Here is a 15,050-nt window from a genome sequence, read left to right on the forward strand (position 1 = left end):
TTGACATAATCAATTTCTATTAAGTTTGCAATCAAGCAGAACATTTGAGAGATTTTTTATCGTTAGGCGGCGTAAATATTATGTGGATTACCATTACACAGTTAACGTTTTGAAAAATATAAAAATTTGATGCTAAAACGTGACACATTAATGAAATGCCGAGTTAACGACTAAGGGATGCGTCAAGCATCGTTTGGTTGTATGCCCACAAAAGACTATTGTTCTTGCGCAGGTGAACGTGTATCTAAAATGAGTGTAGGGTACGTGTATAAAAAAAAAAAGCAATTTTCCCAGCAGAGCGCTGTTGCTAAACATAACGCGGCGGCTTAATGTTTTTCAATGCTGTCGTAACGCAGCGATCGAGAAATTCAAAACAGGATTTTGAGAACATGAAATAAAAGTACACACAGCTAATATGATGTATATAATGAATAAAACTAATAATAAAAAAAAAAGCGTAGTCGTATGCGTGTAACTTAAATATTACTACAATAATATAAATGGTAAAAATTGTTTAATAAAATTAAATAGCAGTGGACTTGTACGACCGACAATGCTTTTATAGGTAGAAATATTGTTTATGAGTTATAGTTATTTCACATTTTGGTCTGTTTGTTCTTTTTGGTGTAACCATATTGACTTGTAACTGAAACATAAAATTTTAATTTAACCAGTTAGATTTTAACAAATAGATTTAATTTTGTCTACAAATTTTTAATTTTGTTAAATTGTTAACAAAAACATTACTGTAGTTTATCAAATTTAACGTTTCTCTATTCGATAATCTATTAGATTCTTAACATTTTTGTACCTACAAATTGTATTTATTCCGACGGCAATTGAGGTTAAAAGAATATATTATAAGCGGACGCCAAAGAGTTCATGTTAAATAACTTAAAAAATAGCTCGCCAAAGTGCGTTGTGATGAATTTAAGTAGACGTCGCATAGACGAACGCGTTTATTCAATTATTTAATACGGTTAATGACGACGACATCACATAGAGAGTAATTATGTATTCGTGCGAATCACTTGTGTGTGATGATACACACGCGTAGCTACAAGGCTGTCCATCAAATTGTCCGCAAAAACCTATTCAGCATACCGGGACGCCCTACCGGACGATGTGTCCAGGAAAAAGACGAATTCATCTTCTGAATTCCTGGTAGATATTTATCACAATTCATTATTGGAACTCGCCCAACCGTCCCGGGATACTTTATCATCGACGACGATGTCAATCAACACGGCGTACCTCCTGAATTCCTGATACTGTATTTCCAATTACACGAGCGACCGTCGTGTCACGCAACACCGAAGACGGTTAAGTTGCCTACTCAGAACTCCTAAATATCCGAATATGTACTTCAATATTCAAAGAATTCCTCGCGTGCAACAACCAAACGAGTGATTCGATTTACAAACTTAAGATATGTATAAAATGTGTTTACAGTATCTAAAACACGTCTGAAATTTTGAAAAATATTTTTCATTTAGTTTTCTGATATGATTTAATGTATTGGCTACTTTTTGCTTCGCATATACATTTTCTTTATATTTCTGTTCTTTTAAATGTTTTATTGTCAGTCAGTCGGGTATCAAACGATCTAGATCATTTATATTCTACAATATATATATATCATTAAATTTAAGTATAAACCTTATAGGAGCTAGTTGGGAATTATTGCTATTATGGGAAAACATAATATTTGAAATTTTAACTTTAAGAAGATAGTTTTTATGTTTGGTTACATTGTTGTAAATGAGAGAGTGTTTTTATTTGTTAAAAAGAGTGCTAGAGGGTTTAATATCATAGAATGGTATTAACATGCGGTACTAAAGTGTATATGTGCTAGTGCACTGGCATTCTAAAGTTTATAATAAAAAGTAGCCTTGTACAGTTGGGTTACCTTTATAGTTTTCGTCGTAACGGCAAAGTAGCTGCCACAGGTCTAAACTTTGGTTAGTTTCTATTGCCATTAGTCCACCATATTTGGTCGGTAAACATTTGCCGTCTATATAGTTCAATAACGACAAATGATCATAGCCGTGCAAAAACATCTGCAAAAATGTAAACATTTTGATATTAAAAGACGACAAACGCATGAATGTGTTGGTCGCAGCGTTTCCGGGCGCACAATAGTAAATTTGACGTGGGGACCACATAAAAAAAAAAAAAAAGAGCACTAGGTTAAAGTTAAATTATTTACAATCCGTTTGCTCGCAACTGTTTTATTGCAGCCAAAGCGGAATCTAAAGAAACGTTTTGTTTTTCCTAAATGAAACCCGAACGTTTTATGTATATATTAGTTAAGCTGCTTTTACGACGGTCCCGAAACGCACTGCCCGACCTAATGCGCGCAAAAGTCTCTCGGCGACACGGTCGTACAGAATTCCATAAAAATCATTTGTACACGTGATGTCGTATAAATTCGAATACAAATGTGGATTAGTCGAACAACCGCGAAATCCGAGTGCAATATGATAAAACCGAAGGTGTATAATAAACGCCATGTATTAATGAAACGATCTCGATTCATAATTAATGGGAATGTGTCTTGGATGTTTCAAACAGCCGGCCCAGGAACGCCACACGTATCGAATTACGAAAAAGACGCGCTCACGAATTTCTGTGTACAAAAATAAAATAATTTATGCTTTGTAATTTGATACATCACTTTGTCAAAGGTTACGTTCAATGTTTATTAAACGTCAAGGCATTTTTATTTTCGAAATTTCCATATGATTTATAATAGTTTTTAGTGACGAGAAAACTTACAGATTAGACAAGTCGCGATTATATATTTTTTCCGGAGAATTAATAAATATAATGAAAAGTTTTTTAATGGTAAACGGATAACCTTTTACCATTTTAATCATTATAACAGACTCGCAGGCGAAAATAGTACAACAGTAGGAATTGGTCCGATTAAGAATGAAACTTATTCTCTTTGGATAAAAAAATGATTTAGTCCTGTTAGATGTATTTTATTACATTCTTCACAAAGAGTTATATATAACATGTTTTTTTTAAGTTTTATACTTATAAAAAAAGTTTTTACTAAACATGTTTGGATCTCTCACTAGCTCTTGATTAATTTACACATTATTATGAAATTAATTTGCGTGTAGAAACAAATATTATTGCTGCGCTAATGTTAGTTTTAATGACTGATGATAATGTACGAAGCGCTCGTATAATACTCTAAATTTATTAACCTGTATAGCTTACAAATTATCTCTGTTCAATAATAGACTTGATCAAACAAAATAATTTTTTTCAACTAATGTTTAATGTTGATGAAATTTAAATATTTCTTGAACTCGTCGGTGCATTTCTAACTGCATTTCAAATTTAAAAAATTAAAATTATAACGATGTAGTACAAAAACTATTCAAAAAATTATAATAAAAACAAATCAAAGTAGGAGACAGGTCATAAGTAAATACGTGTATTCAAATATTTGCCTTGTCAAGAAACTCGAGCCCAGTGAAAAATAAAAATTCAACAAGCGATAGTTTGTGTAAATTATAATAGTTAGGGAAAACTCGGAATAATGACTGCAGTATTAAAAAAAAAAAAAAAAAAAAAACGCACGATTGTCTATAAAAAGAAGTTGTTTATGTTTTACCCAAACTAGAATAAAGTTAAACGTGACAAGAAATGAATGAGCAATTCGATGAACAACTGAAAAACAATCTTTTTGTTTACAGTGAAATACAAGTAAAAACGGTAAGACAAACACCGACTGTATGAATACCTACTCAGCTTAACTAAAACATCGAATAAACATTTGAGAGATTAATTAGAAAGAGTTCTATAATAGTCTTATAAAGAAAAAACATAAATAGAAGTCTTAGCGGTAATATAATTTAGATTGCTCATATTGTTAGAAATTTCATATAAAGGATCAATCGTTGTTGACAACGAACTCATTGTGTTTGATGCATAGCAATAGCATTTTATAGTGTATAGATGTAAAGTATAAGTTAAATATAAAGTTCAAAGAATAAGGCCTCGATGGTATAAAGTCAAACAAGAAGTAAACGACTGCGAAACTACACGCGGCAAATGAAATAGGAATAGAAATGTCCTTTTAACTGTGTAGAAAACAAATGGTGTATAAGAACCAGCGGCTATAGATAACATGAATTTACTATGACACAACCGTAATGGCTTATGTAGTTTTGGTTACTCTCCGATGGTAGTTAACTTACTCGATTTCTGAGTTTTTCTTGCATGAAAGGTTTAAACATGGTGAATATCATGTTAAATAAATACGGTTGGTTGACAATATGTACTTCTTTCAGTCTTGATGGCATTGAGTACTGAAACAATAATAATAAAAATCGTTAACAAACAGGAAACAAAGTAGCTTAAGCATATTAAATAATTAAGTTTCATCGCTCTGCTTTCAATTTATATTTAACGTCTTAAATAATAAGTTTTTTGACTGGAAAAAAAAGCATAACCCTGTATAGGTTTGCGATAGAAATTTATAATGAGTGTAATTAAAATTTCGATTGCTTTTTTCATTAGTTTATTAAGCCTCTATGATCATTAAAACTTTAGTAAAAGAAATTAAAAGAAAAGTTTAAAACAATTTTGTATACTAATATGATGGGAAATAATTTGATGTTATTTATTTTTACATTTCTTAAAAGTTAAAGAATTCGAGTTTTACACAACGCGTAACATTCTTATAAAAAAAGAACATTTTTTGTACGTCCAAAAATTTTATTTAAAAATTTACCGTATATATTTTAATTAAATTTCTTTTATAATAAACGTAACAATAACGTATTTTTTAAAAACTTTTACAAAATTTGTAGATTATTTGCAGGAATTTTAGAAAATTAATTTATTGTACAAATAATAATCAGTGAACATTATATTTTTAATCTAATTATTTGTTTTAATTGAAAAATATCGTCTTTTGAGATAATATTTATATTTTCACGACGCTCTTTTAATCAATTTAATTTACAACGAGTTCAAATATCAATAGATTTTCAAACTATTTTGTTCATAACTTAGTAATTATATAACCTAATATGTTAATTATCAATATTTTTAATAGTTTGCACTTTTGACCTAACATAATACACTTTTTATCGACAAGAAAAATGATATGTTATTGTTCGTCCACAAAAACATTTTTATTACAAACACGTGATTACACTAATTTGTACCCATTGGATAATAAATTGTCTTCTTCATTGAAAAAACATGAACATGAAATTTAATTCATGATGAAATAGATATGTAAATGACTTGTGAAAAATAATTTCATAATTGATGGCACTTTAAGTAAATCTTGAACTTTTCTTCATTTTATGACTCGTCTGACTCAATGACCTTTTAGTAGCTTTTCTGGAAAGAGCTTTGTGACATATTTTATTTACTGTGGCAGTTGAACTTAAAAATTCTTCTAGTCAATTGTTTTTGTGAATAGATTTGGAGCTAGGGAAGTGCAGTTGAATATTAATTTCATTGTAAAAATTATAAAAGCAAACTCTCGCAAAAAAGTTTTTCAATCAATCGCACACGAGTCGGAAACGGTTTTGATTCGGGTGGTACTTATTTGTTAAAAGTTTTTATTGTAATAAAACACGATTATTGTATTTTTAGCAATAATTTCAGCCTTCACATCACTATGGGGTGTAAAAAACACCTTGAGCACAGTAATTATAGAATGCGGACGGCAATACCATTTATTTGGCGTCGAGAAATACTTTATTTTTCACTGGCCACCATTAATTTTTACAGTCTTATCGGCTTAACAATAAAAATAATGAACAAGTTTAAACGGGAAACGATTTAAATAGTATTAATACTGTTTATTGCCTAGTTAGTTTGCAAAATATATTTTTTTCTGTTTTATTATTTTAAATGACACCAGACGGACTAAATAGTTGAAAAAAGCAATGAACTGTGTACAGAGGCGTCCACTGAATCGTTTGCTTAGGCGTCAAAAAATTATGGTTTAACGGATCGTTGACGACAATCATCAATAGAAAATGATAAATTTATATAATATTGAGATTACGTTCCATGACAATATTAGCTTTTATTTAAAAAAAATTAAATATAAAAATTATTTTCTGCGAAGCAAAAAAACATTTATAGTTTTGCTATAGAAAATAGTCACAACACGCAAATATTTGTTTTTAAAATAAATAGTTATTCTTTTGTTTTGTATAGTATTGTTGTTAAAAAAAATATAAAGATGGAAGGTGATTCATAAGCATGTACATTAAAGGTTCCCTCAATTAAAATGATAGACATTGTAAATTTCATAAACTCAATATTTTAATTGTAATACAAATTTGACATAAGTCTAATTTTTTTTAAAGAAATACTAATTAATAACTCTCATCAATGTGTGCCAAAAAAAAGTCTAAAACGTTTGACTTGATTATGATTTCATTTAAATTGTGTTTACTGTAAAAATATTTAATAAAGTGTATCTTCTTTTTTAAAGTTTATTCCATACCGCAAAGATTCGTAAACATACCACGTGCTAAACTTAACAAACACATATAGAGGACAAGTACTGCTATCCTCCTTTATAATTTGTCACATTTTCAAAATTAATAAATATAACTCGATTTAAGTACTTTATCAAATTGCTTTTTTTTTTCGTGAACCATTTAATGGCTTATATCTATTTCTTAAGAATCTCTTACCTGTATCCAATCTAATGTAAGTTTCGCAAAAGAAGGGGTAAATTGCCACACATGGTTAATTGTAAGTCCGGTAGTGTCCACTATAAGTACCGTACCAGATATTTGAGTCTTTGGTTCTAATATGGCTGCTTCCATAACAAGCTCGATACCTCGGAAAATTTCTGTCACCGAACAGTTTTTTGTTTTCCATCTCTCTGCAATTAATACTAATAAATTAAAATTAAATCTATTTACACTAAAATCTAGTAGCCTTTAAAAAAACACCAATTACTCTGCGAGTAAAAAAAGATTTTTTACAAACATATACTCATCTTGGCTCGGAGGAAAGATTAAAACTCACCTTTTTTTTTTAGGGTTTCTCTACTAGACTATACGTTTATTAAGTATATATGATAAACACACGAAATATTATAAATTTTTAGTACATGTTAATGAATCCACCGAGTGTATTATTGGGATCCACCCAAATAAATATTTACGAAAAACTAAAAAGGTAAAAAGGACCAAATTATGTCGAAAACATTAATTGGCAAACATTTAAAAAGTATTACCGCCAGTAAATTTAACCATCGGTTATATAAAAACATATTTGCAAGGGCAATTAAAACTGAAAAACCTGGATAAAATTCTGTAAAGGTTTTTCAAGATTTATCGAATAATTATAAATAAACTTTACCATATTTTCACTGTGTCTGTTTTTATGAAAAAAAATAACTGTATTGAAAAAATTTGAACAATTAAAAAGAATAAAATTATAGTTGAAGTTTAAAGTTGAAGTAATGTGAATTTGTGTTAATTTAATTGAACTATTGTTATATAATTGTCGGGAGAAGGAGTACATTTTGGGTATCAATATTTGATTGGTTTAATGGGACATAATAGTCTAGTTATACTTAATTCTAGAAATTATGGTAGTTCGGTATTAAAACATAAGTCCTTTTAAACAAAAATGATTTTACTGGAAAAGTTATAGATCATTAACGTCTTTAGAGCTATTACTTTTTTAATTATAAGTTCTTAAAGAGAATGTAGGAGTTATTATGACTGGATGTAAAATATTTAATTGCAATATAATTTTAGTGCAAGCACTGCACCTTACTCAATTAAAAATCGTTATAAAAATAAAATATTTTATTTAGATATTAAAAATCATTTCGATTCATTATAAATGAATTATTCATTGCAATGAAAATTTTATGGAATATTAAAAATATCATTATAAAAAATGCAATCGCGAAATAAAAGAATATTTTCTTTTATTAACCGTATAAGATTATTGTATTAACGAGGGACATAATGTCATTGAAACGAGACAAAAATTTGAGTGAGGTAAAATTTATACAATTCATTAACCGCAATTGCAACTGCAAACCTACGTGGTTCATTATTTACCCAAGCTTATTATTGTGTACTACTATTATTAAGTGCAGATACCCATTGCGTTTGTGTTTTTTTAATGATATTATTGTGACATAGTCCACCAAATGAAACCACCTGTGCATATAAAATAGTGTATACAGATATATCTCATTATGTGTTATGAAATGTGTTCATATCTTGGAATATGAAAAAACTTGTTAAATAAGAAATCCAGTTCAAATATTGAGATCTGGATAATCAACTTTTACATATAGCGGTAAAATGTACCAGTTTATCAAGTTAATTTTAGTAATCAGTCAGTAAGAATACAAGTAACGCACCGATATTCATAAACTGATGATATTTAAGAAAAGTCATATCATGATTAAATTCAAATTAAAATATTTTTTTACACGAGCACTTACCTCCAAGCTCAGCTAGTAATATCCGTCTACCATATTGATCACGCGATGGCAACACCGTCATAATGTTTTGGGAAAAAACGTTCCTCTCTAAACTAGGCACTAGATCACTACAAAATTTTGGATTTTTTTGGCGTAACTTGTATAAATTTTTTATCTGAACATAAAAATTGACGAATGAAGATTAATAATAGGTTTGGATATTTGTTAAAAGAGAACTAAATTAATAATATTATGATACTTACTCTTTTGAAGGCACTTTCTGGATAATATTTACAAGTCCTTAAAAATGCCAATAAATATAGTTCAGTAGATTCATCAGTAGGTAGATACAAGTTTTTTTCTTCTGTAACATAACAAAGAGAAATGTATATAACAGGTTAAAGTAATACTCGATTAGATTTTAATCAATAATGTATACGGAGTTGAGGTTTATTATTTAATGAACTCATGTTGGAAAAAATAAATTTACTAGTAGTAGCAGCTATAAAAAAAAAACAAATATTTTTAAATATAAAGGAATTTCGTCGAATAGTAGAAATGATATAGTGCAAAAATGCAAGTGCGCTGTACAATTATGAAGACTAATTGAGAATTATGGTATAAAACGTTTAGCGTGGGTGTCCTAAGTACTGGTCTGATTGTGTCCGAACGAAAATAAATAAACTAAAAAGGTCTAAGTTACATTTGTTATTTGAACCATTTTACAAATCCAGCCAATTACACTGAAAAGATACTGTAGAGCCGGCGAACTCCTCTATTTTACCGCCAAGACAGTAGCTCATATCTAAGTATTCATATCATTCTAAGTAGTTGATATCTATAAAATGCATTATGCTCAACTGCGCCCTAAATTTGAGTACCCTCGTAAACATATTAAACGAACGACTTTTCGAGGCCTCAAGTAACTTTCAAAGGTTTTCATAGACCATAAAAATAAAATACATAATAAGTGACGACGGACGAGCGTCGTAATAAAATCACTACCGTATGATCGAATGCCAATACACTGTTGTGTTCCGAAGGTGTATTGATAACATTGGCGAATTGTACTCCATTAAATGAAGTGCGTTTCTCGGTAACGACGGTGAAATTAGCGCAATGTTTCTTTCAATTTTGAAATTGAAGATTCCTAGAATGGTTAACGGTTGTGTGTTATTACGGCGAGGATAAGACGTTTTTATGACATTACATATTTATACATTAGAAAATAATAAAGTTCCGGTCGTACGCGCAAGAAGCACTATAAAATGGATCTTGTCTATTTTCCCTCGTAACTGTGACTGCTCCAATGCGTTTTACAAACCTTACTCGGAATTGTCTTCTCTATCGTATCATACAATCATATTACATATTATGTAATTCTCTGATTGGCCTTCGTTAATTTATGTTAGTTTCGAATTATCTTCTATACGGTCGTTTCATACGAGTACATAATATTGTGCGGTTTTATCAAACAAATATTTCTACGGTTTTTCATTTGGGAGGTATAAAACTTCATCAAATGTTTCGCAAAACTGTTGTTTAGTAAACGGACGAAAAAGCTTCTCATATGTTTTGACATTCGTTTGAGATATGAAGATTAAAAAACTTTAATGCGATTTCGAATGAAAAGTAAGTCTATCTCAAAATTAACTGCAAAAAGTACGATCTGCGTACAATGTTCATGATACACCGTATTCTCCATGTACGTACATTTTTGTTGTATACATATATGGTATTGTCCAGTGTAATAACATAAGGGTTTATAAAAACTCTGTCGAAACTTTGAGTGATTCTGTTACTCGACGGGATATTTATAATTACGGTGAAATTAATGCCCTCGCATGTGTACGTGGCAATTATGAAAACCAAAAAGCTTCCACGATCATTTCCATAGAGGCCGATTCTTCAGTGACATTTTTATGGGACTTGCTGGACAAAGAGAACTTTTTTCCACTCGTCTATACTAATTGCAGTCAAGCGATTGTAATAAAGAAGCAACGAAATTTTTAACCCCATTGTTTAACAACAGTAGGTATTAAAAATGATTTATTATTTATAAAGGTGAGCGCATTATAATGGAAATGATTTATGTAAATTAATCGTTTCGGTATGTTGTTCATTGTTTAATTTTACATTTTTTTTTTTTTTTGGAAAATTTACTCGTCATTTTCATTTCCAACAAAATCCTAACTGTTGAAGTCAATAATTGACACGTATTAATTTTTCAATTACAAAATAAACAGCAAATATACCATCAAATTGTAAAAACTATCTTTTCTGTGGTCTTATTAAAGAATAAAATGATTATTTATAGGATATTAGGACGAACTCGTTAGCAATGCTACGATATTTTTTTAGCCGATCTAAGCTAATGATTAAGTACTTTAAAACCAAAAGGGCTTTATTCAAAACAATCAATAAAAAGTTAACATAATTTATCGTTTTGCTTTTGTTTCTAAGAACCAAATATATCATTCAATGAATTATCTTTAGTAAAATATTCATTTGTCGTCTATAGGCATTGTTTAATGTTACTGGCATTATACTGTGTTTATGAAACCATTTAATAACTATTTAAATACATATTGTCATTGATTGTTTTATCGTATACTTTAAAACAAAAAAAACTTAGAATGAATGATAATTTTTTGTTATAGGCGAGTGGGCTGCGCAACGTAGATGAATTCTTATCTTTGGGTTATGGTAAAAATAGAGTGTCGTTAAATACCACTCCGCTCGACCCTTTTTTAAATCTTCAAATGCTAATATCTCAAAAAGTAATAATACAAAACTGGTTATCGACTTGTCAACATTTTATTTAGACCATTTCCCATTTAACAGTAAAAATATTACCCCTAAAACCTACCCTTAGGAATAATATTTTCTTAGAATAAACTTGATATATACTATGGATCATAAAAATAAATAAGATTTCATTTTAAACATTTTCATGAAAAAATCATTATTTGACGAAAATATGAGGTGCAATATGCTTTTAATAAAACATTCTGCATGATAAAAGTAACAATTAAAAAATGTTTATCAGCTTAATATTTAATTTTAAAAACTTATTGTGCAGACCAAACCTTGGAAATTTAAAATTGTAATTTCAATTAGGTTTAAATTATAAAAACTTTTCGACTAAACAACAAACGAGTCAACAAAAATTAAATTTAACAACGATTGGACGTTTAATCGTATCTAATTTTGTAGGATTTTTTTTTAACTTGATTCAATTTTATAACATTTTAGAATAATTTAACCTGTAATTATTTTTTCCGCATTCACTCTAATGTAACAAGGTGTTGTTGCTCTCAAATCTCATTACGTTAACAAAGCTTTGATCGTATAAAATATAAGCCAAGCCACTTTCATTGTCGCGAGCCATTTGTCCGAACAAACCGAATAGCAGGCCAAGTGTTAATATTTCAAGTCACTTTTTCACTGAACATCATTCCGTAATCTTTCAAATGCGTCAGTTGTAATTTAGCGGACACACAGCAAATTAGTTAAGTACAAATCATAAACCGTTAAGGTCGTACTATTCTACACAGTGGCTTCACGTTAGAATGTACAAATGGACGTACCAATATGGAGAAATGCTTATGATTTATAGTCATTAATGTTTTTTTAATTTTTAATGAAAAACAGTTTACCCAATTCTTTTGTAATAGTGATATTTACTAGCTACTAAAAGCGTGTCGTTAGATAACCCACAGACACGTATTATGTTGTGGTTATTTTGGACCGAGTAAATGTAAATGTTAAAAACCGGTATCCGTGACCTATCATTATTAATAATTAGTTCATAATTTGTTATTATTTCGATTTGGCCATTTCTTATCTAGAAACTTTGTTTTAAACTGTTCTAATTGCAGACTTTGAATACTCCATTTTTTCGTTACCATTTCTATTCGTGTTAATTACATAAATAAAAATAGTTATTTTTATAATTCTAATTATAATCTTCTTGTATGATTTGTTGCATTTACAATAATAAACTCCATTGCACACTCGTTTTAAACAATTCAACTTGTTACACATTTTGTGATTACGATGTCTTTCTCCGTACTTTTGGACAATACATTACGAGGAATTCGCATTTTTAATTTATTCATTTTTTTTCGGGTTGAATCTCTCTAGAAATATATCATTGTAATATTTAAACGTTTTACGGGAAATCGTATATTTTCAACAGTTTCTTTCCGAGTAAGCTAAATAAGTGCTATTCCTCAGTAAAACATTTTGAATTTACCACAGAGTTCAGGAACTGCACCGCTCTCGGTTCAGATACTATGTTTAATTTATATTTGTTTATTCAGTTTCGATAACCAAACAAATATCTTGAGCTTTGATTGATGCAAATCCTGTTTAGTCAGGCTAAATTATATAAGGGTGCGCAACACCTTACAGTCATTGTCAGAGTTGCTCGGAGGTCTTTGGGAGTATGATATCTTATTGTTATAAGGGTCGGCCAGACCTTTGAAGTAGAAACTATTTGCCAAGAAAGCTAAAGTGAAAACTCGTACGCTTAGTTGTCGATAAATATCGGAAAATGATAGTTTCGAATAACGTTAAAAAATGAAAAAAAAGTTTAACGATAGAATTGTATTAAATTTTTCTTGGGTCGTTTGGGCGTCACCTCTGGCGCTGCTATAAACTTATTTTATTATCATTACTTAAGGTAATAAATAACATGGCAACACCATTCAGCTCTAAAAGATTCAGCTGATAACTTAGCGCACATTTGATTTCACAAAAACCTTTCATGCAAATATACGTTATAACTAAGGGCTAAACAGAGTAAAATAATTTCGAAAAATATGCTTATTTTGGTTGTTAGTAATTAGAACTGTTTCAAAGCTGTTGGTAGAAATGCCAGTTAAACGCTTAAGTAAATTTGTTTCTGTGATTTTATTTACTGGTGATAGTTTAAAAAGTAAGACTAGTAAAGCAATCAATTATATGTTATGACGAATCATAAATACATGATAACAGATGTATTTTATAATAACAGCTATAATAAATTGAGGTCAAACTTTGAACGATGATTACATAATTTAACACGGAAACTTATTGTAAATGGTTATCAAGATATAGTTTTTCCCTTATGATTTATTATTTGTCGAGTTTGCAATATTGCTTTAGCTATTTTGGAAAAACAACTGTGACTATAACGTTCATATACATATTGTATGTACAGCATGCTGACGTAAAGACGTATCGTTTTTCGGTTTCTGCTGTCGGTTACGGTACACTGGAGAATATTATTGACATTGACATTATGACACTGTGGCAGAAAAAATAATGCGGTTTTGTCAACGGCGTTCGTCGATTAGCAGTCGCCCTATTATTGTTTTAAATAATTTTATATACAGACATTTTAATAGTAATTATAACATTGAATGGTACTCAATTCGGCCTTTATGAGGCAATTGGCTACCAGCGATGACTACAGTTATACTATATACGCTGGCAACCGGCCTAATATATGGTTACCTAACAAACCGTACAAACGATCTCGAGGGGAACAAAACAATACGAATATTGTTGCCACCGTATTTGATTATACAGTTGCCAATATAAATATTGAACATGTGCCAAATTGTAAAGTTCACACCACATAAAGCCTTGCCGTCAAAATACTTCCAATATCAATTGACAATTAGTTATTTTTTTTAATTAATAGAATCGAATAAAAAAAAAAAATCAATATATTGGCGAGTTGAAAAAAATAATACATAAAATGTCAAAATTATTAATTAAAAAAAATTTATCATTAGATTGTTCATTCAACTATTCATAAACTGAAATAATTAATTGTAATTTAATTGTAAATTTCACTGTATCTCCTTCTTTTATGATTATAAAAATTTAATAGTCTAACATAGGAAATAACCAAAAGAAAAACGTTGAATGAGTTTTGGTGTATTTGATTGCACAGTTGAAAGCGTTTACATTTAATATCAAAAGATAAACAAAGTGAATAATATTTTGTAAACGTACTAACAAATCAGATTACTTTTCAACAACTACAAATTTGAGATTTGAATTATACAGGGTGATTTTTTTAACATAACCCACTCAATTACTTGCAGGATAATAATAATTTAAACATTTTTTTTTTTCATTATCTTTAGTTACACATTATTCTTGAATTTTTAACTATGTAATACTTTTTAAGTTCATCCCTTATGCCTTGGAAGGGGGTCAACTTTGTTTTTTTAAATGGTAACACATATTTTTAATTTAATAAAATGTTTGAGTTTTTAATTTAATAGTAAATGGCATTTGAATTTTTAATATAACTTTATTAGCTTATTAGATATAAACATTTAAAGTTTCAAAATTTTGAGTTAATATACATGTATAATACACATGGGATTGTAAATACAGGTAGCTAATTGGATTTTTATGACATTGCTGTCTCAGTCACGGATTGTTTATTATCAATTATGATTATCAATAGATATACTTTCTGTATTGTCAGTCAGTGTATTTATAAACTTATAACAATGTGCCTTACTACATTGATAATAACAATGCTGTGTACCTACTAATATCGATGTTATAAAAAACCAATTAGCTACCTATA

The 15,050-nt window shown here is 29.3% G+C and overlaps 1 protein-coding gene across 2 annotated transcripts in view; it reads right to left on the reverse strand.

Moving 5' to 3' along the window:
* Window positions 1–411: 411 nt before the first annotated feature.
* Window positions 412–15,050, reverse strand: part of LOC126899776 (alpha-tocopherol transfer protein-like) — a 47,690-nt gene continuing 33,051 nt past the window's right edge. For both annotated transcript variants that reach the window (XM_050674970.1, XM_050674969.1), the window contains exons 3-8: window positions 8,716–8,816; window positions 8,474–8,627; window positions 6,690–6,883; window positions 4,218–4,328; window positions 1,910–2,060; window positions 412–646 (exon numbers count right to left, since the gene is read on the reverse strand). In XM_050674970.1, the coding sequence (XP_050530927.1) occupies window positions 597–646; window positions 1,910–2,060; window positions 4,218–4,328; window positions 6,690–6,883; window positions 8,474–8,627; window positions 8,716–8,816 (761 nt within the window). In that variant the 3' untranslated portion in view covers window positions 412–596. The remainder of the gene's footprint in view (window positions 647–1,909; window positions 2,061–4,217; window positions 4,329–6,689; window positions 6,884–8,473; window positions 8,628–8,715; window positions 8,817–15,050) is intronic.

The sequence above is a fragment of the Daktulosphaira vitifoliae genome, unplaced genomic scaffold, assembly GCF_025091365.1.
Source record: "Daktulosphaira vitifoliae isolate Bord-2020 unplaced genomic scaffold, ASM2509136v1 Scaffold_2, whole genome shotgun sequence".
Taxonomy (NCBI): domain Eukaryota; kingdom Metazoa; phylum Arthropoda; class Insecta; order Hemiptera; family Phylloxeridae; genus Daktulosphaira; species Daktulosphaira vitifoliae.